We start from the raw sequence: 26,171 nt of genomic DNA, 5'->3' as shown, positions 1-26,171 counted from the left end.
AGAACACAGTGTGCGACTGGAGGCTCTGTGTGCGAGACGTGGGAAACATGTACAGGTGTGCGAGCGAGGGTTGTGTGCGCAACTGAATTCTGCTATGAACTTGACACGCTAACAGTCGCACAAGGAAAGGTAACTCTCCGCCCTAATAGCTTATGGCTAGCTTACTGCACGCAGAGCGTCAGTTACAGGAGTGACTTCCCTTTACCATTGTTAGTGTGCGAGACCTGGCGACTCGACTCTAGTAGAAAGGTTGTCTCCCGTGACACCATCCATTGAGCAGACGTCTCGCACTCGTCGACATGGCAGCCAGGCAAGCAGCTCTTCGTCTTCTTTCCAGCAGAAGCCATCTTTTGCGTAGCACAAGCGCAAGATGGCGTTCTTCTGCGTCGGAAGTAAGACCAAGGTATCGTTTTCCTTTAAGCTTAATGCCCTTTAGAAACAACAAAATCTTTCCATTCCCACAGCAATCCCTATCAGGCCTGCGTGGCGTGCGCAGTTTTCTTAAGAGTTCAAAGTCCATTTCGACTTTGATTCGAATCAAATAATAGCAATTATCCACATTTCTTTCTCTCCACGCATTGTTGTGAACACGGTTACTCATTCCGTCAAAATGGGAAATTTGTGGATACTGCTCAAATATTTCGTGTCATGCATGTGAAAGTGCTCATGCGAGTTGATTTCAAAGTCCGTTCCAAAGTTTTGTTCATCAATTTAGTCTCCTTATGTTTACAGTTTTCAGGATCAGGATTTGGGGCGTTGTTTTATACAACTTAGCCATTTTTGGCTTTTTATGCCCCTTCAGATTTGTTCCTTTACATTGTTGGTCAGGTCGTTGACTAGCTGTCATTTTATCCATCAAAGTCATATTTCGCTTTTGTCAATAACTCGTGTTTATCTATGAGGTTCTTAAAAGTATTTATACTAGGTGCACGTTTGATATGTTAATTTGTTCCAATAATTTGTTCAAGAAAAGTTAATTGATATATGTTATTAAACACCGTATTATAAAAGTAAAACAATTGTGTGCGAGTGTGACATAAACGCGCGGACACACACACACACGCAAACACACACATACACACACACACACACACACAAGATGCACACACACTTGTAGGGTGTTGTTAGAATTAGTGTGCAGCACACACACACACACACACACACACACACACACAAAAACAACAACAACAAAAAACACACACACACACAGAGGCTATAAACAATAGACTACAAACACATACACATGCAGTTTTTATACTTCCAGTTTCATCTGTCAAAACACCTTGTGTAGTGCCAACAAAAAAACCCAGCTGTCTCACTCTCAGGGCTTGGTCTGTGGCCCACAGCCAGTTATCAATGGAACAGATATTTTGTCACCTGTCATAAGGTAATTCATTTCCATAATGTCTGGGTACTGTGGGGTGGGGTAGGAGAGGGGAAGGGGAGGGGGGGTTACCATGCACACAAGTTTACACAGAAACAGCTGCATACTTATACAAATTTTACAGTCCATGAAATGCTCCCTGCCTGGGAGGTTTTAGCTCTGCAGCGGTCAACTGTCAAGTCATAAACTGTATGCTGTTAGTGTTAAAATCATTTTCAGAGAATTACATATATGTGTTACATATGTTATATAGATTTTATGCATTACATAATGTACACAGTTAACGAACTGATTAGGGAAATTAGATAAAAGCATACATGGGGGTTCCATTAACAGTTTGACACAGTTTTTGTTCTGTCTGTCTGATAGTGATAATTTAGCCATACATATATTTTGCTGCATTTTACTTTATATAAATAACAACTGTTATGTCATCGCCTAATTTGTTCATGACTAATTAATATGCTGTCTTTTGAAAAGGTTTCATATGCGAAAGACTTGATAACGAATTTCGCGGCTGAAGCTTTCCTTTGTTCATCAAGAGATTAAACACCTGCTTCTCTGTAATTCCCTAAATTTGATGTAAGAATGGGCACACCTAGAGTGAGTTTATAAGCCTTATAATCAATGCTTTGCAGCTTCTTTAACAAATGCAGTGGAGCACTGAAGAATACCTCTTGAGCGTACGTCAAGCGTGAACGTACGAGGGAGGTAGTGAGAGATATCAGCGCTTTGGTATCTTGCCCCCAGTGCTGTTTACAAATTATTTTAAGGAAATTTAGACCATTTCTTGCTTTGTTTAGTATATAGTCAATATAATAATTCCATGAAAGCTTTGAAGAAAGATAGACTCCCAAAAATTAAATAGATTGTGTATATCTGATGATGGTACCATTTATTGTAAACACGGAGAGCTTTTCTGGGCCTGATCCTGTATTAAATAGCATCATATTTGTTTTTTCTAAGGACAATGATAAGCCATTTTCTGTCATAAAGTTGCTATTTTATCAATTTCCCGCTGGTTTATTTTCTTTATGTAATTCAGTGTCCTAGTAGGCGTTTTATTTTTCATTGTCACCTTCATCCATAAACGAATGTCATCAGCAGATTGGACCAAGACTGTATCTTTAGCTAGCTTGTTAGGTAGATATATTCCTTTTTTCTTTTTTTTTAATATATCAATTGTGGATTCAACATTTTTTGTATTAACATAGTAGAACACTAACTATATGTCCTTAGTAGATAGATATATATATATATATATATTAGACTTACAGGTTCATGTGCATATAGATCTAAAGAAGGATATATTTAGATATGTCATGTTCGCAATGCCCGGTGTAGCTGCAATTGTTATGCTACCCCATGAGGAAAACGTGGAAAAAAATTTAATTGTCAAAACCGCTGTGGCATTCCATCGTCCGAAACCACGCCTTACATCAGGCGTCCAGAGTGAGTTTGTTAATAATGATTATGTGGCATGGATTTTGTTTTCCCATCAGCGGCATGACGAGTGCTGGCCCTGTCCGGCCGGAGGTGGGCCAGGCACCAAACATGATGGACATCGGGACACGGAAGATCTACAACGAGGATCACGACATGTTCCGCCAGACCGCACGGCGCTTTTTTCAGGATGAGGTTCTGCCCTACCACGCTGAGTGAGTTGTGTTGGCTGTCAGTGTGGGTGGGTGGGCGAAAGGGTGTGTGGGTGTGTGTGAGTAAAGAAATACTAGTAGTAGCTGTACTTTCATGGGTGTGTGTGTATGAGTACTTGTAGTAGTAGCTATACTTTCGTGTGTGTGTGTGTAGTTGTAGTAGAACACTCGGCTTGTATCACAGATTGACATAAGTTTACATTTGGGCCAACAGCAAAGTGAGAGCTGTATTATCAGTGGTTTCTCCAGTCAGTGGGAAACCATTTACAGCTTAGTCTTTTGTGAAGGACTATGACTCTCAAACTAGGAGGCAAGATTGCACTGGCTCTTAGTGCTGCAGCCTTGTGGGCTAGTTGGCCTTTGGGAACCATCCCAACGCCGACTGTCCTAAAACCCTCTTGGCCGAGAGAGTGGGGATGTACTTGGGCAAGACACTCTCCACTATCATCAAATTCTAGCCCAAATAGTCGGAACAGCAGTTGCCTCCTCTGCTGCTCTGATGGTCATAGTCGGACACGACTGACTATCATATATATTTTTTTTTTCATGATGTCATTTGCAGTGATGGACTGTTGTGTTGGCTGTGTGCCAGTACGTGGTGTGGGTGTATCACTGTATGTGTGGGTCAGTGTATGTATGTGTATGTGTGTGTGTGTAGGAGTACTAGTAGTCGTAGCTGTACTTTCATGTCAGTCAGAATGGTGGACGGACACTCTTTTCAGGTGGAGGTTCTGCCCTTCTACACTGAGTGAGTTGTGTTGGGTGTCAGTGTGGGTATGAGTGAGGGAGAGGGTGTGGGTGTGTAGGAGTACTAGTAGTAGTAGTAGCCATACTTTCATGAAGTCAGTTGGAATGGTAGCTGGTGCTACTTGCAGGAGGAGGTTCTGCCCCATCATGGTGAGCGAGTTTGATGTGGTGAACTGTTGTGTTGGTTGTTAGTGTGTGTGGAGGGAGGGGGAGAGTGTAGGAGTACTGGTAGTAGCTGTTCTTCCATGAAGTCAGTTGGAGTGATAGACTGATGTGTTTGCTGGGGAAGCACGCACCATGGACCCCCTAGAATTTCAGAGATTTGGGATTCTCTTCAGTGGGAGGCCCAGGATTTTTTTCTTTTTCTTTTTGGATATTTTATTTGTTTATTTATTATTTTTTTAATTTAATCATTGGTTCAGTGATATATCCATTGATTTGTTTATGCATCTTCTTTTCTTTTTTTTTTTTTTTTTTTTTTTTTTTTTTTTTTTTTTTTTTTTTGCTCCTCAAGGCCCAAGAGCGTCGGGTTACGCTGCTGGTCAGGCATCCACTTAGCAGATGTGGTGTAGCGTATAAAATTATGGATTTATCTGAATGCAGTGACACCTCCTTGAGAAACTGAACTGTGTGCTACAGGTGGGAGAAGGCGGGGCAGGTGAGCGCCGAGGTCTGGAAGCGTGCCGGGGAGACTGGGCTGCTGGGGGTCAACACACCTGAGGAGTTTGGGGGCCTGGGGGGTGACTACCTGATGACCAACATCGTACAGGAGGAACAGTGAGTGTCTGGGGGGGAGGAGGGGGGAGGGCAGGGGGGGGAGGGGGCTTGGGGGTGACTACCTGATGACCAACATCGTACAGGAGGAACAGTGAGTGTCTGGGGGGGAGGAGGGGGGAGGGCAGGGGGGGAGGGGGCTTGGGGGTGACTGCCTGATGACCAACATCGTACAGGAGGAACAGTGAGTGTCGGGGGAGGGGGGAGGAGGGGGGGGAGGGGAGTGACTACCTGATGATCAACATCGTACAGGAGGAACAGTGAGTGTCGGGGGAGGAGGGGGGGGGAGGGGGGTGACTACCTGATGACCAACATCGTACAGGAGGAACAGTGAGTGTCGGGGGAGGGGGAGGAGGGGGGGGAGGGGAGTGACTACCTGATGATCAACATCGTACAGGAGGAACAGTGAGTGTCGGGGGAGGGGGAGGAGGGGGGGGGGAGGGGGGTGACTACCTGATGACCAACATCGTACAGGAGGAACAGTGAGTGTCGGGGGAGGGGGGGGAGGGGAGTGACTACCTGATGATCAACATCGTACAGGAGGAACAGTGAGTGTCGGGGGAGGAGGGGGGGGAGGGGGGTGACTACCTGATGACCAACATCGTACAGGAGGAACAGTGAGTGTCGGGGGGGGGAGGGGGGGTGACTACCTGATGACCAACATCGTACAGGAGGAACAGTGAGTGTCGGGGGAGGGGGGGGAGGGGGGTGACTACCTGATGATCAACATCGTACAGGAGGAACAGTGAGTGTCGGGGGAGGAGGGGGGGGAGGGGGGTGACTACCTGATGACCAACATCGTACAGGAGGAACAGTGAGTGTCGGGGGAGGAGGGGGGGGAGGGGGGTGACTACCTGATGACCAACATCGTACAGGAGGAACAGTGAGTGTCGGGGGAGGAGGGGGGGGGAGGGGGGTGACTACCTGATGACCAACATCGTACAGGAGGAACAGTGAGTGTCGGGGGGGGGAGGGGGGTGACTACCTGATGACCAACATCGTACAGGAGGAACAGTGAGTGTCGGGGGAGGGGGGGGGGAGGGGGGTGACTACCTGATGATCAACATCGTACAGGAGGAACAGTGAGTGTCGGGGGAGGAGGGGGGGGGAGGGGGGTGACTACCTGATGACCAACATCGTACAGGAGGAACAGTGAGTGTCGGGGGAGGAGGGGGGGGAGGGGGGTGACTACCTGATGACCAACATCGTACAGGAGGAACAGTGAGTGTCGGGGGAGGGGGAGGAGGGGGGGGGAGGGGGGGTGACTACCTGATGATCAACATCGTACAGGAGGAACAGTGAGTGTCGGGGGAGGGGGGGGGAGGGGGGTGACTACCTGATGACCAACATTGTACAGGAGGAACAGTGAGTGTCGGGGGAGGAGGGGGGGGAGGGGGGTGACTACCTGATGATCAACATCGTACAGGAGGAACAGTGAGTGTCGGGGGAGGGGGGTGACTACCTGATGATCAACATCGTACAGGAGGAACAGTGAGTGTCGGGAGGAGGGGGGGGAGGGGGGTGACTACCTGATGACCAACATCGTACAGGAGGAACAGTGAGTGTCGGGGGAGGGGGGGGAGGGGGGTGACTACCTGATGATCAACATCGTACAGGAGGAACAGTGAGTGTCGGGGGAGGAGGGGGGGGGAGGGGGGTGACTACCTGATGACCAACATCGTACAGGAGGAACAGTGAGTGTCGGGGGAGGAGGGGGGGGAGGGGGGTGACTACCTGATGACCAACATCGTACAGGAGGAACAGTGAGTGTCGGGGGAGGGGGAGGAGGGGGGGGAGGGGGGGTGACTACCTGATGATCAACATCGTACAGGAGGAACAGTGAGTGTCGGGGGAGGGGGGGGGAGGGGGGTGACTACCTGATGACCAACATTGTACAGGAGGAACAGTGAGTGTCGGGGGAGGGGGAGGAGGGGGGTGACTACCTGATGACCAACATTGTACAGGAGGAACAGTGAGTGTCGGGGGAGGGGGGGTGACTACCTGATGACCAACATCGTACAGGAGGAACAGTGAGTGTCGGGGGAGGAGGGGGGGGAGGGGGGTGACTACCTGATGACCAACATCGTACAGGAGGAACAGTGAGTGTCGGGGGAGGGGGAGGAGGGGGGGGAGGGGGGTGACTACCTGATGATCAACATCGTACAGGAGGAACAGTGAGTGTCGGGGGAGGGGGGGGGAGGGGGGTGACTACCTGATGACCAACATTGTACAGGAGGAACAGTGAGTGTCGGGGGAGGGGGAGGAGGGGGGTGACTACCTGATGACCAACATTGTACAGGAGGAACAGTGAGTGTCGGGGGAGGGGGGGTGACTACCTGATGACCAACATCGTACAGGAGGAACAGTGAGTGTCTGGGGGGTTGGGAGGGGAGGGGGGGCCTGGGGGGTGATTACCTGATGACCAGCATCGTACAGGAGGAACAGTGTCGGGGAGTGGGGTGTGGGGGTGGGGGGGGGTGACAACCTGATGACCAACATCATACAGGAGGAACACACACTCTAATTAACACACACACTCTCTCTCTCATAAACACACTCTCTCTCTTACAAACACACACTTCCAAGCACACACACATATGTACACACTGAAACCTTGACAACCTCTACCTGTATAACCTGTTTGCCTTACACCAGGTCCTACCTGAACTACACTCAAAACACACTACAACCTGTATACCCTGTGTACCATCTTCAGGGCCATCATGAACTACACACAAAACACACTACAACCTGTATAACCTGTGTACCATCTTCAGGGCCTATGTGAACTACACACAAAACGCACTACAACCTGTATACCCTGTGTACCATCTTCAGAGCCATCATGAACTACACACAAAACACACTACAACCTGTATAATCTGTGTACCATCTTCAGGGCCTATGTGAACTACACACAAAACACACTACAACCTGTATAATCTGTGTACCATCTTCAGGGCCATCATGAACTACACACAAAACACACTACAACCTGTATAATCTGTGTACCATCTTCAGGGCCTATGTCAACTGCACACAAAACACACTACAACCTGTATAATCTGTGTACCATCTTCAGGGCCTATGTGAACTGCACACAAAACACACTACAACCTGTATAACCTGTGTACCATCTTTAGGGCCTATGTGAACTGCACTGGGCCAGGCTTCGCCCTGCACTCGGACATCGTGATGCCCTACATCACACACTATGGAACCAAGGAGCAGGTGGAGAAGTTCATCCCTCGCATGGTGGACGGCAGCTGCATCGGCGCCATCGCCATGACGGAACCAGGTGCCGGCAGGTGAGTGAGCAGAACGAGGAAGTGAAGAAGGTGTGTACAGTGTACGCCAGCAGGTGAGTTTGAGCGGAACGAGGAAGTGACGAAGGTGTGTACAGTGTACGCCAGCAGGTGAGTTTGAGCGGAACGAGGAAGTGACGAAGGTGTGTACAGTGTACGCCAACAGGTGAGTGTGAGCGGAACGAGGAAGTGACGAAGGTGTGTACAGTGTATGCCAACAGGTGAGTTTGAGCGGAACAAGCACATAGGGAATGAAGATCTTTAAGTATGCACAGTGTATGATAGTCATGTCTGACTATGATGATTGCAGGTCTGCACATCTGTTGACCTGGGAGATCAGAAAATTCTCCTCCCTTTACCCACCAGGTGCCATTACTGAGATTGGAAACTGGGACCTTCATATTTAAAGTCCAAAGCTTGAACCACTGGGTTATTGCACCAGTCAGAACTGCAGAGGAAACAACTGCTGTCCTCCACTGGGCAAGGGTCAGATTATAGTGGACAGTGTCTTGCCCAAGTTACATCCCCACTCTCTTGGCCAGTAGGGTTTTAGGGCAGTTGATTTTGTGATGGTTCACAAATACAATCAATGACAAACAAACTGACATTCTATGTGATAAGACACACAGGACAGAGTTTGACCACTGAGGAATTTTCATCTACATAATCCACATTGGTAACTTATCGACAACCCCATGCTTCTATATATGTGTGTGGGCGAGCGCATCCCCTCTGTACATTTCTTTCTTTCACCCTTCTCTAAACAATACAGTACAGTGACAAACAGACTGACATTTTACATGACAACACTGCGAGTGTGAGCATCCCCTCTGTACATTCTTCTCAGAAAAAGAACCCATGGCAGCAAGAGTGTTGTCCTCTGGCAAAATTCTGTGAAAAGAAACCCACTCTGATAAGTACATAAATATAAAGCGTGAACTCCAAGCCTGACCTGACAAGCGTGGAGTTATGCTGCTGTCAGGCATCTGCCTAGCAGATTTGGTGAAGCATAGATGGATTTGTCCGAACGCAGTGATGCATCCTTGAGAAACTGAAGCTGCACTGAAGGCCTGGCAAGTGTGCTTTGGTTTTTCTGCTGGTCAGGCATCAGATGTGGTGTAACGTTCATGATTTTGTCCAGAAACTGAAACTGAAACTCTTTCACCCTCCAGCGACCTGCAGGGGATTCGAACCAATGCGCGGCGCGACGGGGACGACTACATCCTGAACGGCAGCAAGGTGTTCATCACCAACGGCTACATGAGTGGGGTGGTGCTGGTGGTGGCAGTGACAGACCCCTCAGCCAAGTCGGCCGCCCACGGCATCAGCCTCTTCCTGGTGGAGGACGGCATGCCTGGCTTCAAGAAGGGAAGGAAGCTGAACAAAGTGGGGCTGAAGGCGCAGGTTAGCTGTGTGTGTGTGTGTGTGTGTGTGTGGAGGGGTTGTATCTGTGTTAGTGTGTGTGGGGGGGGGGGGCGAGGGGATTGTATCTGATGTTTGTGTATGGGGAGGGTGTAGTGTATGTGTGTGAAGGGGGTGATGCCCGGCTTCAAGAAGGGGAGGAAGCTGAACAAAGAAGGGCTGAAGGTGCAGGTTAGGTGTGTGTGTGTGTGTGTGCGTGCAGGGAGGGGTTGTATCTGTGTTAGTGTGGGTGTGTGTGTGTGTGGAGGGGTTGTATCTGTGTTAGTGTGTGTGTGCACAACATGCACCCTTTTTTATGAGAAAATCAGGTATCATTCCTTTTCTGCCAAATTTAGAGGGAAGTTTTAAGGTTTATTTTGAAAGCTGACATTTCACTTAATACACACACAAAATTTCCAGGTCCTACTTGTGACAGTTACTGAAATATTCATCTTTGCAGCATGCTACCCCAGTAAACAGTCTTTTTTCCACTGGTCAAATTGAAGATTTTTCAAAGTTTGAGACTCTGATACTTAAAATTCAGTTAATTATCCTGCCTGAAAAAAAATCAGTGCACTTTTTGTGATGTATTGTGCAAGATATTTTATTATGAAATGCAGCTGTCTATTCTTTTCAGTGCTGTAGACCTTCAAAGTTGCTATTCTGTGCAGATTGACATGTCTTGATTTTCTGTATCCCCCTACTTTGACAGGCATATTCTCCAATTTCTTTGCTGCTGAAGTGTTATTGTTTTCTTGTGCAACATGCCATTATCATATGGTTTTTAGAAGTATATGAGTTTTCATTACAGTACCCTCATGGACAGTACATTAGGACTGTGAAAATGTAAAAATATTAAGTACTAACAGCATGTACGCATTGTCACATCTTTAAAATGGAATATCTTCAGAACCAGTCAAGATATTCACTTACTCTTTTTTTTGGTTTTTCTTTTGTTGTCATGTTGTTTGCCAAAAATCACATTTCAGTCATTGTAATGAATATTTAAATTTTCACTGACGCCACCTAATTGTACTCTTTATCATCATTTTCCTGTAATTTCTAGTATCATTATACTGTTACGTCAGTCGTAAATTTTCCTATAATTTCTAGTGTCATTATACTCTTAACCATATTTTTCATGTAATTTCTAGTATCATTTTCCTGTTACATTATTGATAATTTTCTTATATTTTCTAGCATCATCATACTGTTATGTTGATCATGGTTTTCCTGTAATTTCTAATATCATCATACTCTTTATCATCATTTTCCTGTGATTTCTGGTATCATTATGCTGTTATATTTATCATAATTTTCTTATATTGTCTACCATCATCATACTGTTATATTAATCATAATTTTCTTTATGATTTCTTGCGTCGTTATACTCTTATATTCATCATGATTTTTATATAATTTCCATTGTCATTTTCTTGTTTTATTAGTGATCAATTTTCTGTAACTTCTAGTTTCATTATACTGGTACAGTAAGAGAGTGGGAGAAGGGTGTGTGTTGTGTGGTGGAGACGGGGATCACGTGGTGGAGAGAAGCTGAAACACTCGTCTTTTTTTTTTTTTTTTTTTTTTTTTTGCTCCCCCCACGGCGGCACAAGGCAGCCCTTTTAGTTTTGGCGCGAAGCGGAGGGGAGAGGGATGAACAGCGAGCAAGCGCGAAACGTTGGAAAGGTGATAGCCTGGATAGACAGGCAGGCAGTATATGGGGCAGCACTCTGGCGCACCACTAACTTCACGCTATTCTCAGCGGAGCGCATGTTACACGGGCAGTGTGTACAGCTGTGAACAGCTTCGCTGCTGCTGATAAACTGTCAGAAACAGGGTTATGTGCTTTTAAAAAATAATACTCTATGTCAGAATGCAACAAGAAGGGCGCTATGGGTGTGAATGGATGTGTGATTCTCTGACAAATTTAACGATACCAAACATGAGTAGGTTTAATTTCCTACAGGCAGTGTACAAGCAGTCCAAAACTTAGCGAGCACACGAACATTCTTCTGTTCGAACTGAGGAACACACACGAAACGTAGTTCAATTTCAACTCCGTGTTGTGTGTGTACATCGTTTTACTTGGAGATAAAACTTATATCATGATATACATGCATGTCTCCACGATACAACTGGAAGGAAAATATAGCCGATACGTTACCTGGAGGTGGCAGACCGCCCCGGAATTAGTGTCAGTATTTAACGGTCAGCTCCACTGAGAACTGCTGCCAGCCACTTAAGTTTCACACTTCTCTCAATATCACGGGAAGAGAGACAGACAGACAGACATATATGCAGGGACAGACATACTGAGAAACAGAGGAACGTGTACGGAGAGAGAAAGGGGAGAGGCACAGAGAGAGAGGGAGAGAGACAGACGCACAGAGAGAGAGAGAGAGACGCACACAGAGAGGGGGAGAGAGATTTTCGCCGACTAGATGTTTTGCGTGTCAGTATGTGTGCCTTTGCTTGCGACATGCATTTGGTCAGTCTAAAAGATACACCTTGACGATACCATGCTTTTAGTAAACGATCACAATGTAACGTACTGACATGCATTTGTAAGTTCTAAATAATAAAATCCATTCCTACCTGAACTTATAAATCCGTATGAACTCCTTGTTTGTAGTTGGTAATCCACTCAGTTGAAGTGTGACACTGACTAAACTCTTTTTTTTTTTTTTCTTGTTTTTTCCTTACAATGTGTGTGTGCGGGAGGGAGGGATTCAGGGTGGAGAAAAGAACAGGGCTGAAAATTTCTTTATTCTTTACTTTTTGATTTGTGCCGTGATTCTCCTGCTTGGGGTACGACTTGCTGAAGCATGGGGGAGACTAATAGTCATGTGCTCTTGCATGATGACACGTAGTTTGTCATCTTGTGACTGCATCCCTAATACTTTCTTTTTGAGTGAATTGACGACTGCGTGTGTTGCCTCCCCCCCTTGTAGGGCCAGGCCAAAACCATGAGAATGAATGGAATGCAGTGATTTTCTAGGATGTGTTGCTTGGGAATGATGCATGTTTGTGGGAATTGTTGGCAGAAGAAAGACATGTACTGTTTGATGTCACTATCCAGTGTGTCAACGTCACTGTCTGTCAAGGGTCTTTGATGTGAGATGTTTATGTGAATGCGTGAGAACAGCGTGTTTAGTGTTTTAAACTTCTGGGAAATGTTCCTAGCTCTGAGGTTTATGTCCGCGTCTTGAGTCAGTTCACCTGTTTTCTTGACTACACTGTCACTGATGTGTTCTATTGTTTCTGGCTTGAGATATTTGTGACAGTGGTTTCCAATGAATGATGCTCCGTGGTATGCCTGTCTGTGTATTTTATGCTGTTGAAGCACGGCATCTAAGTGTTGTGTGAGAGGGCCAGCCGGGTGTGGCAGATCAAGCTGTGTCTTGAGATATTCAATGTCTGCATCTTTTTCTTCTACCATATCAGCTAGCTCACGTTGCTGTTTTTGGAAATCACTGAGTGGTGTGCTGTCTCCTTCAGGCTTGTTAAATACAATCCTAGTTTCTAGCAATCTCTTTTCTTCTTCAGCACTTTGGATCTGTCTCAGCTTGTCTACAAACTCAGAAAAGGCTGAGTCACTGTCTATCTGTTTTCCCTGGCTGGCTATTGACTCTCCTATCTTTTTGTCAAGAGAATGACACTCCCCCTCCAGCAGGTCATGGTGTTTTTTGACCACTCCCAGAAGAATGTGCAGGTATGGGGGAGCCACTTGGCTAAGTTCTATGTCAACAATAGGCTCCCTGACTACATTGTTGTGCAGGCTGGCGATTTTCTGCTTGGAGTGTTTGTATTTGCTGTAGTCTGTCTTGATGCCCTGTAATGTGCGCTGTGTGATGTTGCCTTCATTGCAGTGAGGTGGATTTTGTGTTTGTGATTTGGATGCTGTGCAGTATAAACATGGGTGTGTCCCCTGAGCACCTGAAAGTCCATACAGTTTGAGGAGAAAGTCATAGTCCCCAAACAAGGTCACTTTGACTCTCTTGTTTCGCCATGTCATTGACTGCAGAGCAGCTAGCTGTTCTTTGTAGGGTTCTAAGATTCTTCTCAAATTGTCTGGACTGTCCTTGCAGTCTACAATGGCCAGGAGACACATGTTGTGTTTTGAGTTGGGGTTGGTGAGATTTGCAATTTGAAGCATGAGTTTGAATGTCCCCCCTCCATGGTCCCCTCCAATTTTTACCCATATCTCATCCTGCGGTATTCTATCATCATGCCATGTCAACTTGTTTTCTCTGTCGTACTGGTCTAATAAGTTTTCTACCATCTTTGGAATGTCTTTGATTTTTCCTACTGTTGTTTCCTCCTCTGTCTTCCCTCTTTATCAATAAAGATGAGTTTTGTCTTTTCTATTTCTACCTCCCCAAACATTGCTTCTTTCTGCACCTCCCTCTCCTTCCTTTCCCCTTCATGTTCCACACCAATACTGGCATAAAACCTCTTTTGTATCCTGTGTTGTGCCCAGCTTAACCCCATGGCAGCTCTCAGTGCAGACCCTTGTTTTTTGGTCACTTTCACTGGGCCACATCCAGCAGCTTGCAGTATCTGTTGTCTGTGGCTCTGAGCTGATCTTTTGATTTCTGACCCCTGCTGTTTTACTATGGCTTCTTTACTGTTCCCTGAGATGTGCTTTCTGATTTTTTGCATAATTTGAGACCGCTTTTTCTTCAGAGGAGATGATGCTATGGCAGATGATTTACGGGGTTGTGTGACTTTTTTCAACACTATTGGCTGACCTCCAGTTTTGCATCTAACTGTTGATTTGTCTCCTGACTTAAACAATTTCCTGCGAATCAGTCGTGTGCATAATTTTTCTTCTTCTTCAGTGAGAGATTTATTGAGATCCTCATCCTCTGAGTCAACATACACCGTCTTACGTTTCAATTGTGTGATGGGTGATATAGCTGCGTCAGTGACAGGTGTTTTGGGTGTTATTGGAGATGTGTTTGTGCACAGCGTTCTTGTTTTTTTGACTGGTGTTGATGTGGACTGACAAAATGACGTTGACACACTGTCGTCGGTATCAAAGCAGAGGTCAGACGGATCAAAACTGTCATCCGTGCATTTTTTTACGGGTGCTGATCGTCTTTTTTTCGGACGACCAGACTGACTTTTTGAGTGATGAAAAGAGCATGTTTTGCACTGATCCAAAGATAGATCTGGATCGAAAGTTGTCCAGATTTCTGACATTCTGTCAATGTCAAGTGCAACATTTTCATTTGCTGTTTTGAACTGAGAATTTCCATGAGTATGTTTCATTTTTATCATTTTTTTGTAGCACTTGATACAAATGCATGTGGGATGTTTGCCCTCTTCATCATTCGAAACATCTAGACCGAAAAAACGAAACAGTTCAGAAGAATACTTGGCACAAAGTCTTGCATTTAACCTCTTATCTTTATCTCTTCTGAGAACCCGCTCACCACACACACGACACATATTATCCAAACATCTCAAGTGTTCACTGAAGGTGTGTTGCCCAGTCAGCAATGCTGCCACTACCGCACCAGATTCCATTTTTGTCGGCACTCACACACACACACTTAGGTCAAATAACTGGATGTAACACAAACACTCGGACAGTATCTGGTAAATCACACAACACACTTAAAGTTCACATTCACTGGAATCATGTACACAAAAATGACAGCAAACAAAAACCAGTGTGCACGAATATGATGAAATGAAAATCACTTAAACAATACACCTTTCTCAGCTGGAAACATAGGCACAAAGAGTGCGGCGCGCGCTCCCCTTCCCCCCCCCCCCCCCATCCCAGTGGAATCTAGGTCAGCAGCCGTGCTCCTGACCGCTCACTGAACTCTGGAACTAAATAGCTCTGCTGGAAGTTAAGCGGCACAGCCGTGCCCCATCATCTGCAATATTTCAGTGGCATTACTCCCACGCTGCTCATTCCCAGTCTCCCATACATGGCCACACCCACGTTCGTCTGTCATTGTCCCAGCGTCAGCAGTCCCCCCCCCATACATGGCCACACCCACGTTCGTCTGTCATTGTCCCAGCGTCAGCAGTCCCCCTTTCATGGCCACACCCACGTTTGTCTGTCATTGTCCCAGCATCAGCAGTCCCCCCCCATACATGGCCACACCCACGTTCATCTGTCATTGTCCCAGCGTCAGCAGTCCCCCTTTCATGGCCACACCCACGTTCGTCTGTCATTGTCCCAGCGTCAGCAGTCCCCCTTTCATGGCCACACCCACGTTTGTCTGTCATTGTCCCAGCATCAGCAGTCCCCCCCCATACATGGCCACACCCACGTTCATCTGTCATTGTCCCAGCGTCAGCAGTCCCCCCCCATACATGGCCACACCCACGTTTGTCTGTCATTGTCCCAGCGTCAGCAGTCCCCCCCCATACATGGCCACACCCACGTTCGTCTGTCATTGTCCCAGCGTCAGCAGTCCCCCTTTCATGGCCACACCCACGTTCGTCTGTCATTGTCCCAGCATCAGCAGTCCCCCTTTCATGGCCACACCCACGTTCGTCGTCATTGTCCCAGCATCAGCAGTCCCCCTTTCATGGCCACACCCACATTCGTCTGTCATTGTCCCAGCGTCAGCAGTCCCCCTTTCATGGCCACACCCACGTTCGTCGTCATTGTCCCAGCATCAGCAGTCCCCCCCCCCCATACATGGCCACACCCACGTTCGTCTGTCGTTGTCCCAGCGTCAGCAGTCCCCCCCCATACATGGCCACACCCACGTTTGTCTGTCATTGTCCCAGCATCAGCAGTCCCCCTTTCATGGCCACACCCACGTTCGTCGTCATTGTCCCAGCGTCAGCAGTCCCCCTTTCATGGCCACACCCACGTTCATCTGTCATTGTCCCATCGTCGGCAGTCCCCCATACATGGCCACACCCACGTTCGTCTGTCATTGTCCCAGCATCAGCAGTCCCCCCCCCCATACATGGCCACACCCATGTTCGTCTGTCATTGTCCCAGCATCAGCAGTCCCCCCCCCCCCATACATGGCCACATCCACGTTCGTCTGTCATTGTCCCAGCGTCAGCAGTCCCCCCCCCCATAAATGGCCACACCCACGTTCGTCTGTCATTGTCCCAGCATCAGCAGTCCCCCCCCCCCCCATACATGGCCACACACACGTTCGTCTGTCATTGTCCCAGCATCAGCAGTCCCCCCCCCATACATGGCCACACCCACGTTCGTCTGTCATTGTCCCACCGTCAGCAGTCCATAGGGTAGCATCGACGTTAGGTCACCAGGAGGCTACACTCCGGAGGAGACCCTGCACTGCATCTTCAGTGGTGTTCAGTAGTGCCTGTTCTGATTTCACGTACTAAGGACATCACCTACTGAGCCCCCCACTGACGACAGTAATGGCTTAGGCTGAGCTAGCCTGAGTGAGTGTCCCTGTAGAGTGGAACCACCACAACGTGCCTCCAGCGACAGTACTCACCCCAAGCACGCAGTTGGGGGGGGGGTATCGAAACTGAGCTCACCATAAGAGCAGGGCATGAAAGTCCACAGAATTTGAGACGTTTTTTTATCCTCTAGATTTATGGAGCTCTAGGGCATGAAAGTCCACAGAATTTGAGACGTTTTTTTATCCTCTAGATTTATGGAGCTCTCAGAGCCTTCTGTGATGCCTATCTCATTTACAATAAAGGAGGTATTTCGTGAAGTGTTTGTGCCTATTATAGAATAAAGGAGATATTTCCTGAAGTGTTTGTGCCTGTTTTAGAATAAGGGAGATATTTCATGAAGTGTTTGTTCCTATTTTAGAATAAGGGAGATATTTCATGAAGTGTTTGTGCCTATTTTAGAATAAGGAGATATTTCCCGAAGTGTTTGTGCCTATTTTAGAATAAGGGAGATATTTCCCGAAGTGTTTGTGCCTATTTTAGAATAAGGGAGATATTTCCCGAAGTGTTTGTGCCCATTTCAGAATAAGGGAGATATTTCCTTAAGTGTTTGTGCCTATTTTAGAATAAAGGAAATATTTGATGAAGTGTTTGTGCCTATTTTAGAATAAGGGAAATATTTCCTGAAATTTTTGTGCCAATTTTAGAATAAGGGAGATATTTGATGAAGTGTTTGTGCCCATTTTAGAATGAGGAGAACCACTGACTGATGTCAGGAAAATAGTTCATTAACTCTTTTGCCACCAAATTTCTGTGTGAAAAATGCCCCCCTCACTCCCCACACAGTGCCAGGTATGTAAATTTAAGTTTGAAAGAAGAAATTCTCGCTGATATGTACTCAAATAAACATGCAAGCACTCAACGCCTGACTAAGCGTGTTTGGTAATGCTGCTGTCAGGCATCTGCCTAGAAGGTTTGGTGTAACACATCTATGTATGGATTTGTCCAAATGCATTGACGCCTCTTTCTGAAACTGAAACTGCACTCAAGGCCTGTCAAGAGTGTTTGGTAATGCTGCTGTTAGACATCTGTCTGGCAGACGTGGTGTAACGTGTCCACATATGGATTTGTTCCAACGCAGTGAGTGGTGCCTCATCGAGAAACAAACTGAAACTGTGTTGACCGAGGACACGTGGGAACGCATTGACGCCTCCTTGAGAAACTAAAACTGAAACTCTCTTTGGCCAGGACACATCAGAGCTGTTCTTTGAGGACGTGCGGCTGCCCAAGAGCGCACTGCTGGGCAAGGAGAACAAGGGCTTCTACTACCTGATGCAGGAGCTTCCCCAAGAGCGACTCCTCATCGCCACCATGGGCCAGGCCGCCTGTGAGTGGATGTTCGAGGAGACGCGCAACTATGTGAGGGAACGTAAGGCGTTCGGCCGTACCCTGTCCAAGCTGCAGGTGGGTGTGTGGAGAGGGTTGGGGTGGGGGTTGAGGGTTGGGGTAGGGGTTGAGGGTTGTGTGTGTGTACGTGAGGGGTGTGTGTGGGGGGGGGAGTGTTGAGGGTTGTGTGTGTACATGAGGGGTGTGTGTGGTGGGGCATTTTTTTTTTTTTAGGGTTTAGTGTGTGTATGTGAACGGTGTATGAGGAGGATTTTTTTTTTTTTAGGGTTGTGTATTTGTGGATGTGTGTGTGTGTGTGTGTGAAGGGTGTGTGGGGAGGATGGTATTTTAGGGTTGTGTATTTGTGGGTGTGTGTGTGTGTGTGAAGGGTGTGTGGGGAGGATGGTATTTTAGGGTTGTGTATTTGTGGGTGTGTGTGTGTGAAGGGTGTGTGGGGAGGGTGTTTTTTTAGGGTTGTGTATTTGTGTGTGTGAAGGGTGTGTGGGGAGGATGGTATTTTAGGGTTGTGTATTTGTGGATGTGTGTGTGTGTGTGAAGGGTGTGTGGGGAGGGTGTTTTTTTAGGGTTGTGTATTTGTGGGTGGGTGTGTGTGTGAAGGGTATGTGGGGAGGATGTTTTTTTAGGGTTGTGTATTTGTGGGTGGGTGTTGGGACTTTTTTTAACGGTTAGGTATGTGTTTGTGGATGTATGTGTGTGGAGGGGGGGGGGACTTTTATTTTTTTAAGGGTTATGTATTTGTGTGTATGTGGATGTATGTGTGGGGGGACTTTTTTAAGGGGTATGTATGTGTGTGTGTGTGTGGATGTATGTGTGGGGGGGCTTTTTTAAGGGTTATGTATGTGTGTGTGTGGATGTATGTGTGGGGGGGACTTTTTTAAGGGTTATGTACGTATGTGTGTGTATGTTGATGTATGTGTGGGGGGACTTTTTTAAGGGTTATGTATGTGTGTGTGTGTGGATGTATGTGTGGGTTGTGTGGGGAGGACATGGTTTTTTGGGGGGGTGTGAATGTGTATGTTTTGTTTGTGGGTGTGTTTGTGGGGGGGGGGGATGTTTGAAGGTTGTGTATGTGTGTGGGTTTCGTTTGTGGGTGTGTGTGTGGGGGGGGGGGGGCGGGGGCGGGGGGTTGTTCGAAGGTTGTGTATGTGTGTGTGCTTTTTGTTTGTGGGTGTGTATGGGGAGGGGGGGGAGGGGTGTGGATGTTTGAAGGTTGTGTATGTGTGTGTGAGTTTTGTTTGTGGGTGTGGGTGTGTGGATGTGTGTGTGTGTGGATGTATGTGGGGATGTTTGAAGGTTGTGTATGTGTTTTTTGTTTGTGTGTGTGTGTGTGTGTGTTTGTATGTATGTGATGGGGGTTATTGTGGGGATGAGGCTATTTGAAGATTGTGTATTTGTGTGTGTTTGTTAGTGTGGGTGTAAGGGTGTGTGTGTTGGGATGTTGTGTGTATTTGGGGGGAGGGGTGGGAAGAGGACATTTTTTGTGGGTGTGAGGGTGTGTGTTGGTGTATGGGGGGAGGGGTTACATTTTTGGGGGCAGGGGGGTGACATTTTTTGTGGGGGTGGGGGAAGGGAGGGGTTACATTTTTTGGGGGGATGAGGGGGACATTTTGTGTGTGTGTATGGGGGGAGGGGTTACATTTTTTTTGGGGGGGAGGGGAACATTTTGTGTGTGTGTGTGTATGGGGGGAGGGGAACATTTTGTGTGTGTGTATGGGGGGAGGGGTTACATTTTTTAGGGTGGGGGGAGGGTGGGGGGGCATTTTTTATGGGTGCATATGTGTGTGTGCTTTTATGTCTGTGGGTATGTTTGTGTGTATGGCTATGTGGTGGGTGTGAGAAGGACGTTTTTTGAGGGTTGTGTATGCGTGTGTATTTAGTGTGTGAGGGGGTGTGGGGGTATATTTGAAAGTTGTGGGGTGTTTGTATGTGTTAGTGTTGGTGTGTGTTTGTAGATATATATATATATATATGTGTGTGTGTGTGTGTGTGTGTTTGTTTGTATTGGAGGGGAATGTACATTTTCTTAGGATTGCACATGTGTATTTGGGTGGATGTGTGTATTTGTGTGTTGGGCGTATGTTGGGGGGTGGTGGTGGTGACATTTCCTGAGGGTTGTATGTGTGTACGTGTTCATATGTGTGTTTCTGTGTGTCTTTATATATGTGCATGTGAATGTGGGTGTGTTGGTCATTAATTCAGCATCTGTTCACTTAAGTGATTTTAGTTAGACAGGGGGTGGGGGGAGAAAGAAAAAAATGTGCAGTGTATGTTTTTATGTGCATGGCAACATGTACTAACTCTCAGTGTGTGTGTGTGTGCGTACGCATGCATGTGTGAGCAGACCATTCAGCACAAGATGGCGGAGATGAAGACGGAGATCAGTGTGGGCCGTGCCTTCGTGGACCAGTGTCTGGAAATCCACAACACTCGTGGTCTGGACTCCTCCACTGCCTCCATGGCCAAGTATTGGTGAGACTGATCTTGGTGATGAGGATCATTTCTGGATACTTAAATAACGCCTGTCCTCAGTCACATAGCTGCCAACCATTCCTAATTTTTCAGAATTTTTTTTTTATCTGAATTTTAGCCCTGATTCTGAAATTACTATTTTCTTCATATTTTTTTCCGGATTTCAAAATTTCAAAAACCAAAACAAAAAACAAACTCTACACTGATCCCACTGACTGGGTCTGTACACTGATCCCACTGACTGGGTCTCTACACTGATCCCACTGACTGGGTCTCTACACTAATCCCACTGACTGGGTCTGTATGATCCCACTGACTGGGTCTGTACACTGATTCCACTGACTGGGTCTGTATGATCCCACTGACTGGGTCTGTACACTGATCCCACTGATTGGGTCTGTACACTGATCCCACTGACTTGGTCTGTACACTGATCCCACAGATTGGGTCTGTACACTGATCCCACTGACTGGGTCTGTACACTGATCCCACAGATTGGGTCTGTACACCAATCCACGATAATCAACAGGAAACCTGATTACTGTGCACAGGCAAAGTGCCAATGCTGTTTGACCAACATGGTGTCTAGCAGTGAAAGTGGATCTGATGTAGGCAGTGCCCCTCGACGATGGTGTCTAGCAGTGAAAGTGGATCTGATGTAGGCAGTGCCCCTCGACGATGGTGTCTAACAGTGAAAGTGGATATGATGTAGGCAGTGCCCTTTGACGATGGTGTCTAACAGTGAAAGTGGATATGATGTAGGCAGTGCCCCTCGACGATGGTGTCTAGCAGTGACAGTGGATCTGATGTAGGCAGTGCCCCTTGATGATGGTGTCTAGCAGTGACAGTGGATCTGATGTAGGCAGTGCCCCTCGACGATGGTGTCTAACAGTGAAAGTGGATCTGATGTAGGCAGTGCCCTTTGATGATGGTGTCTAGTAGTGAAAGTGGATCTGATGTAGGCAGTGTCCCTTGATGATGGTGTCTAGCAGTGACAGTGGATCTGATGTAGGCAGTGTCCCTTGATGATGGTGTCTAGCAGTGACAGTGGATCTGATGTAGGCAGTGCCCCTCGACGATGGTGTCTAGCAGTGACAGTGGATCTCATGTAGGCAGTGCCCCTCGACGATGGTGTCTAGCAGTGACAGTGGATCTGATGTAGGCAGTGTCCCTTGATGATGGTGTCTAGCAGTGACAGTGGATCTGATGTAGGCAGTGTCCCTTGATGATGGTGTCTAGCAGTGAAAGTGGATCTGATGTAGGCAGTGTCCCTTGATGATGGTGTCTAGCAGTGACAGTGGATCTGATGTAGGCAGTGCCCCTCGACGATGGTGTCTAGCAGTGACAGTGGATCTGATGTAGGCAGTGTCCCTTGATGATGGTGTCTAGCAGTGAAAGTGGATCTGATGTAGGCAGTGTCCCTTGATGATGGTGTCTAGCAGTGACAGTGGATCTGATGTAGGCAGTGCCCTTTGACGATGGTGTCTAACAGTGAAAGTGGATATGATGTAGGCAGTGCCCCTCGACGATGGTGTCTAGCAGTGACAGTGGATCTGATGTAGGCAGTGCCCTTTGACGATGGTGTCTAGCAGTGACAGTGGATCTGATGTAGGCAGTGCCCTTTGACGATGGTGTCTAGCAGTGACAGTGGATCTGATGTAGGCAGTGCCCTTTGACGATGGTGTCTAACAGTGAAAGTGGATATGATGTAGGCAGTGCCCCTGAACAGTGGTGTCTAGCAGTGAAAGTGATCTGATGCAGGCAGTGCCCCTTGACGCCCCTGTCTTTGGAGGGGGCTTGGCACACCCCCAGACAGGATTCCTAATTTTGGGTCTGGAAGACTGGCAGCTTTGTGGACACTTTTATAGCACCTATACTCAGTGAGAGACCAAGCTCAAAGTGCTTAACACATATGGAGTCATTGCTATTGATACTTATATGCAACTGAGTCCCTTTAAAAAAGAAAAAAAAGAAAGATTGAGTGCTATATACATACATCGTGTTTGGTTGTCCAGGATCTCGGACCTGCAGAACAAGATCGCCACACAGTGTCTGCAGCTCCATGGGGGGTGGGGCTACATGCTGGAATACCCCATCGCCCGCGCCTTCCTCGACGCTCGCGTACAGCCCATCTACGGTGGCAGCAATGAGATCATGAAGGAGCTGATCGCCCGGCCCATCATTTCCGACAATTAATTAACCTGGAAAATAAGTTTTGGGCCCATTAAATCGGAAAACGAGTTTGGACCCGGCTGACACTGTCTGCAGCAAGCTATCGCTCAATAATCATCATGCAGGCTCCGTGCAGGTTTTGGAAATCCTGGAAAAGTCGTGGAATTTAAAAAAGGGGTATTTTTTCCTGGACTGGAACGTCATGGAATCATGGTTGAAGTCATGGAATTAAAGATAAAAACTTTCCGAAAATACCTATTCTTGTGCAGATTGAAAAATGGAGAAGCAAGTTTTCTTCTTTTTTAAAAAATAATTTGTGATCATCATCAAGTGTGTAATGTCAGTATATGTGCTGTTGTAAGGTTTCATCCAAGATCCTGTGAGGACAACGCCGATTGTGTGTATTTGTGGTATTAAACCAAGACATAAGACATGAGGTATATATGACTGTATTATTATCTTTCTGACTGTCCCACTGTGGACTTGCAAAGCACATTAATGTTTGTGCGTTTCCTCTTCCCAGTTGGCTGTTTTGGTAACAGAAAAAATATATTTTGTGAGGAAAAAATAGTTACATTAGTGTCATGGAAATTTCTGAAAATGGCAGAAACTTTTGAAAGTCATAGAATTTTTAATGCGTAAACCTGCACAGACCCTGTTTATTGGTGTCTAACAAAAAAAAACAACAACATTGAACAGCTTTTAGACTTTCCACTCTGTTGTGCTTGTAGGATTAGGCAGTGCATCCCATTTTCCAAGAGAGAAGCAGATGTGAAACAGTGATTTGCTGAGTGTGAGAAAGAAGTGATATTTTTGTTCATTTGTTTCTGAAAGACTTGAACATATGATTGATTAAAAAGAGAGAGATATGATGTTGAATGGAGAATGTAAACTGTCACTCTGTTGGTTTATACCACAAATATGGGATCAGTTTTGATTCATCTGTCTTTGGTGTCTTTTGTGTTAACGGGCATTGTCAGCAGTCAGCACTTTTTTTTTCTGTTTAAGACTTTGGTGCATTGATCTTTTTTGTTTGGCATTATCAGTGATGAAAGTCTCTTTCAGGGAATGTGTTTTGTGAAGCTGAAATTATGTGACAAAAATTCGGTTTTTACTGGTGTTTTTTTTGTTTTATTTTGTTTTTGTTTTTTTAGAGATTTGTTAATTTCTTATATTTATGAGATTGTTCCTTGGTGGTCTGAGATTTATTGGTTAACAGTTTTTAAATCTTTATTGGCTTTGTTATTAATTTTTTTAATTGTTTATTTGTGATCTGACATTTTTTGTTTTTATTATAGTTTCTTACAAATGTTTTCCAGGTACCTTTTTTCTTTTGTCATTTGTCAGTTCTGGTGGATTTGATAGACTGTTCTCGTCACTCACTCATCTTGTCTTTTATTACCATGAAAAGCTTCTGGTGAATCCGTGTGGGTAGTGATAAGGCTTCGCATTACTTTAAATTTGGTCAACAATTAACACCGACGCTCAGCTTATATCACAGATTGACATAAGTTTATAGTTGGGCCAACAGTAAAGGGAGAGCTGTATGATCAATGATTACTACACTGCAAACAAATTGTTGCTGTTTAGTGGGATTGTGTGCTTTTACTGTGATCAAATTTGTAAGGACATCTGCCTGTGCAGTCTTCCCAGTCTGACATGTTTTGTCCTGGCTACATCAACAGGTAGGGGTGCTCCACTTCAGGCACAGTGCTGCAGCAACCGCTCAGCATGTAGCTACCAAACTTCACATGATGATTGAAATATAATTTAGCTACACTTACTTTACCATGACCCACTAGTGCAGACTCTGGCAGGGAGTCTGATTCCTGTCCTGTGCAAACTACTACCTGCCTATACGGAGAAAACGAAAGTAGCTGCAGCTGATAACCTCTTGGTAGTAGGTTACCTCCCCTCTGTATCCCTGACTAGCTTCCTCTTTTTCCGGCAGCCATCTTGACTCCTGATTCTGTGCGCTTCATACAGCTAAGTTTCTTTCATATTTTCTGACAGTCTATCAACTCCTGATCCTGTGCTCTTCATACAGCTAAGTTTCTTTCATATTTTCTGACAGTCTATCAACTCCTGATCCTGCGCGCTTCATACAGCTAAGTTTTTTTCATATTTTCTGACAGTCTATCAACTCCTGATCCTGTGCGCTTCATACAGCTAAGTTTTTTTCATATTTTCTGACAGTCTATCGATTCTTTGACACTCATGCTTTGTGTCTGATGAAGATGGGCCCTCTACCTCAGGTTCTCTCAACAACAGGTACAGGTATAGCCACAACCAAACGACGCAAATTACGCACACTTGGAGCTACTTAGTGCGTTGAGTTGTGCTGCTGGTCAGGCATCTGCTTAGCAGATGCAGTTTAGCATATTAATGGATTTTTTTCTGAACACAGCGATGCCTACTTGTACCTGACTTAACTGGATCTACTTAGCTAACAGGCTTGTCAATTTTAAGCGTGTATGCTGACTTCATTCAATCGGCTAACTGTAGAATATTGATTTTTCTTCTGATCTTTCAAGGTTTTAAAACATGTATGTTGACTTCATTCGATAGTCTAACACATTACTTATTCTTGATATAAAATATAGATTTTTCTGATCGGTCTAGATTTGTTTTGTTTTTTTAATGCTTTTTTTTTCTTTCTTTTTTTTCAAAGGCATGTAGAGGGGGAGTATGTTTTTTTGTCTTTGTCTGTGACTCGCTTTGTGTAAGTGTTCAGATCGTTATGCTATGCTGCTAGGACATGTTTAAATTGAGGAGTTTGTATTATATAAACTCCCAGTTTGGTTAAATATACTTACCATGTCAAACTGATGCAAACCAGGCCTATCTGTTTGCTCTTCTCGGCCAAAATTTATCATGGCAACTCGGTGATACATCTCGCCATTAGACCGCAGTCTGCTGGCCATTGAAACGCTGTTTCTGCAGGAGGTAAACAATCACTCCAATGGCCACCATTTTTCAGATGTGACATTTTCAATTTGCTCTGTCTTTGCTAAACTTTAATGCATTAGAAATTTTATTTTCATGTATGTTTGTTGTGGCTTTGCCAGTTTGGTGAAAGCATTTAATAAGTTCTTCTTCTTTCGCTGGACTACCTCCTTCATCATTGTGAAGATTCTGTAGACTATAGTTTCCTTGACCCCTTTTCTGTTGCTGACTCTGCAGTGTGCCTGTCATTCTTTGTTGTGAAATTTGGATACTGACTTTTCTGGGAGGGGGGTGGACTTATGAACAAACTATTAAATAAACTTCTCCTGTTAGGGGGAAGAAAAAAAGACTAACAGAAAAGTATGTTTTGGTGTTGTTTTCATTTTCTGTATGATTTCCTGGTCACATATTGCTGACAGAGTGAATGGTTTGGTTGTTTTTTGTTGTTGTTGTTTGTGTTTGTTGTTGTTGTTTGCTTTAATTAAATTCTTTGCTTCTGAAAAACTTACCTGTAAGTAAAAAGCTTAGCAATCAAGGGATTGGAAGGAA

At 45.8% G+C, this 26,171-nt stretch overlaps 1 protein-coding gene across 1 annotated transcript; it reads left to right on the top strand.

The window, feature by feature from the left end:
- The first annotated feature begins 224 nt into the window (after positions 1-224).
- LOC143276735 (long-chain specific acyl-CoA dehydrogenase, mitochondrial-like) lies at positions 225-25,985 on the top strand. The gene is made up of 8 exons (XM_076581397.1): positions 225-403; positions 2,887-3,042; positions 4,426-4,563; positions 7,704-7,868; positions 9,038-9,269; positions 17,877-18,092; positions 20,377-20,504; positions 22,520-25,985. The coding sequence occupies exons 1-8, from the start codon at positions 300-302 to the stop codon at positions 22,698-22,700; spliced, it is 1,320 nt and encodes a 439-aa protein (XP_076437512.1). The 5' UTR covers positions 225-299; the 3' UTR covers positions 22,701-25,985.
- Positions 25,986-26,171: the final 186 nt, after the last annotated feature.

The sequence above is a fragment of the Babylonia areolata genome, chromosome 32 (genome assembly GCF_041734735.1).
Source record: "Babylonia areolata isolate BAREFJ2019XMU chromosome 32, ASM4173473v1, whole genome shotgun sequence".
Classification (NCBI taxonomy): Eukaryota; Metazoa; Mollusca; class Gastropoda; order Neogastropoda; family Buccinidae; genus Babylonia; species Babylonia areolata.
The sequence above is the reverse complement of the archived record's forward strand: the minus strand, read 5'-3'. Positions and strand labels throughout refer to the sequence as shown.

What these genes read in the sequence shown, in the direction of transcription:
- LOC143276735 (XM_076581397.1), top strand. Translation starts at nt 300, where the DNA reads ATGGCAGCCAGGCAAGCAGCTCTTCGTCTTCTTTCCAGCAGAAGCCAT. An exon ending in AACATCGTACAGGAGGAACA is followed by an intron (nt 4,564 to 7,703) that starts GTGAGTGTCTGG and finishes TACCATCTTTAG; the next exon opens with GGCCTATGTGAACTGCACTG. An exon ending in ACGGAACCAGGTGCCGGCAG is followed by an intron (nt 7,869 to 9,037) that starts GTGAGTGAGCAG and finishes TTCACCCTCCAG; the next exon opens with CGACCTGCAGGGGATTCGAA.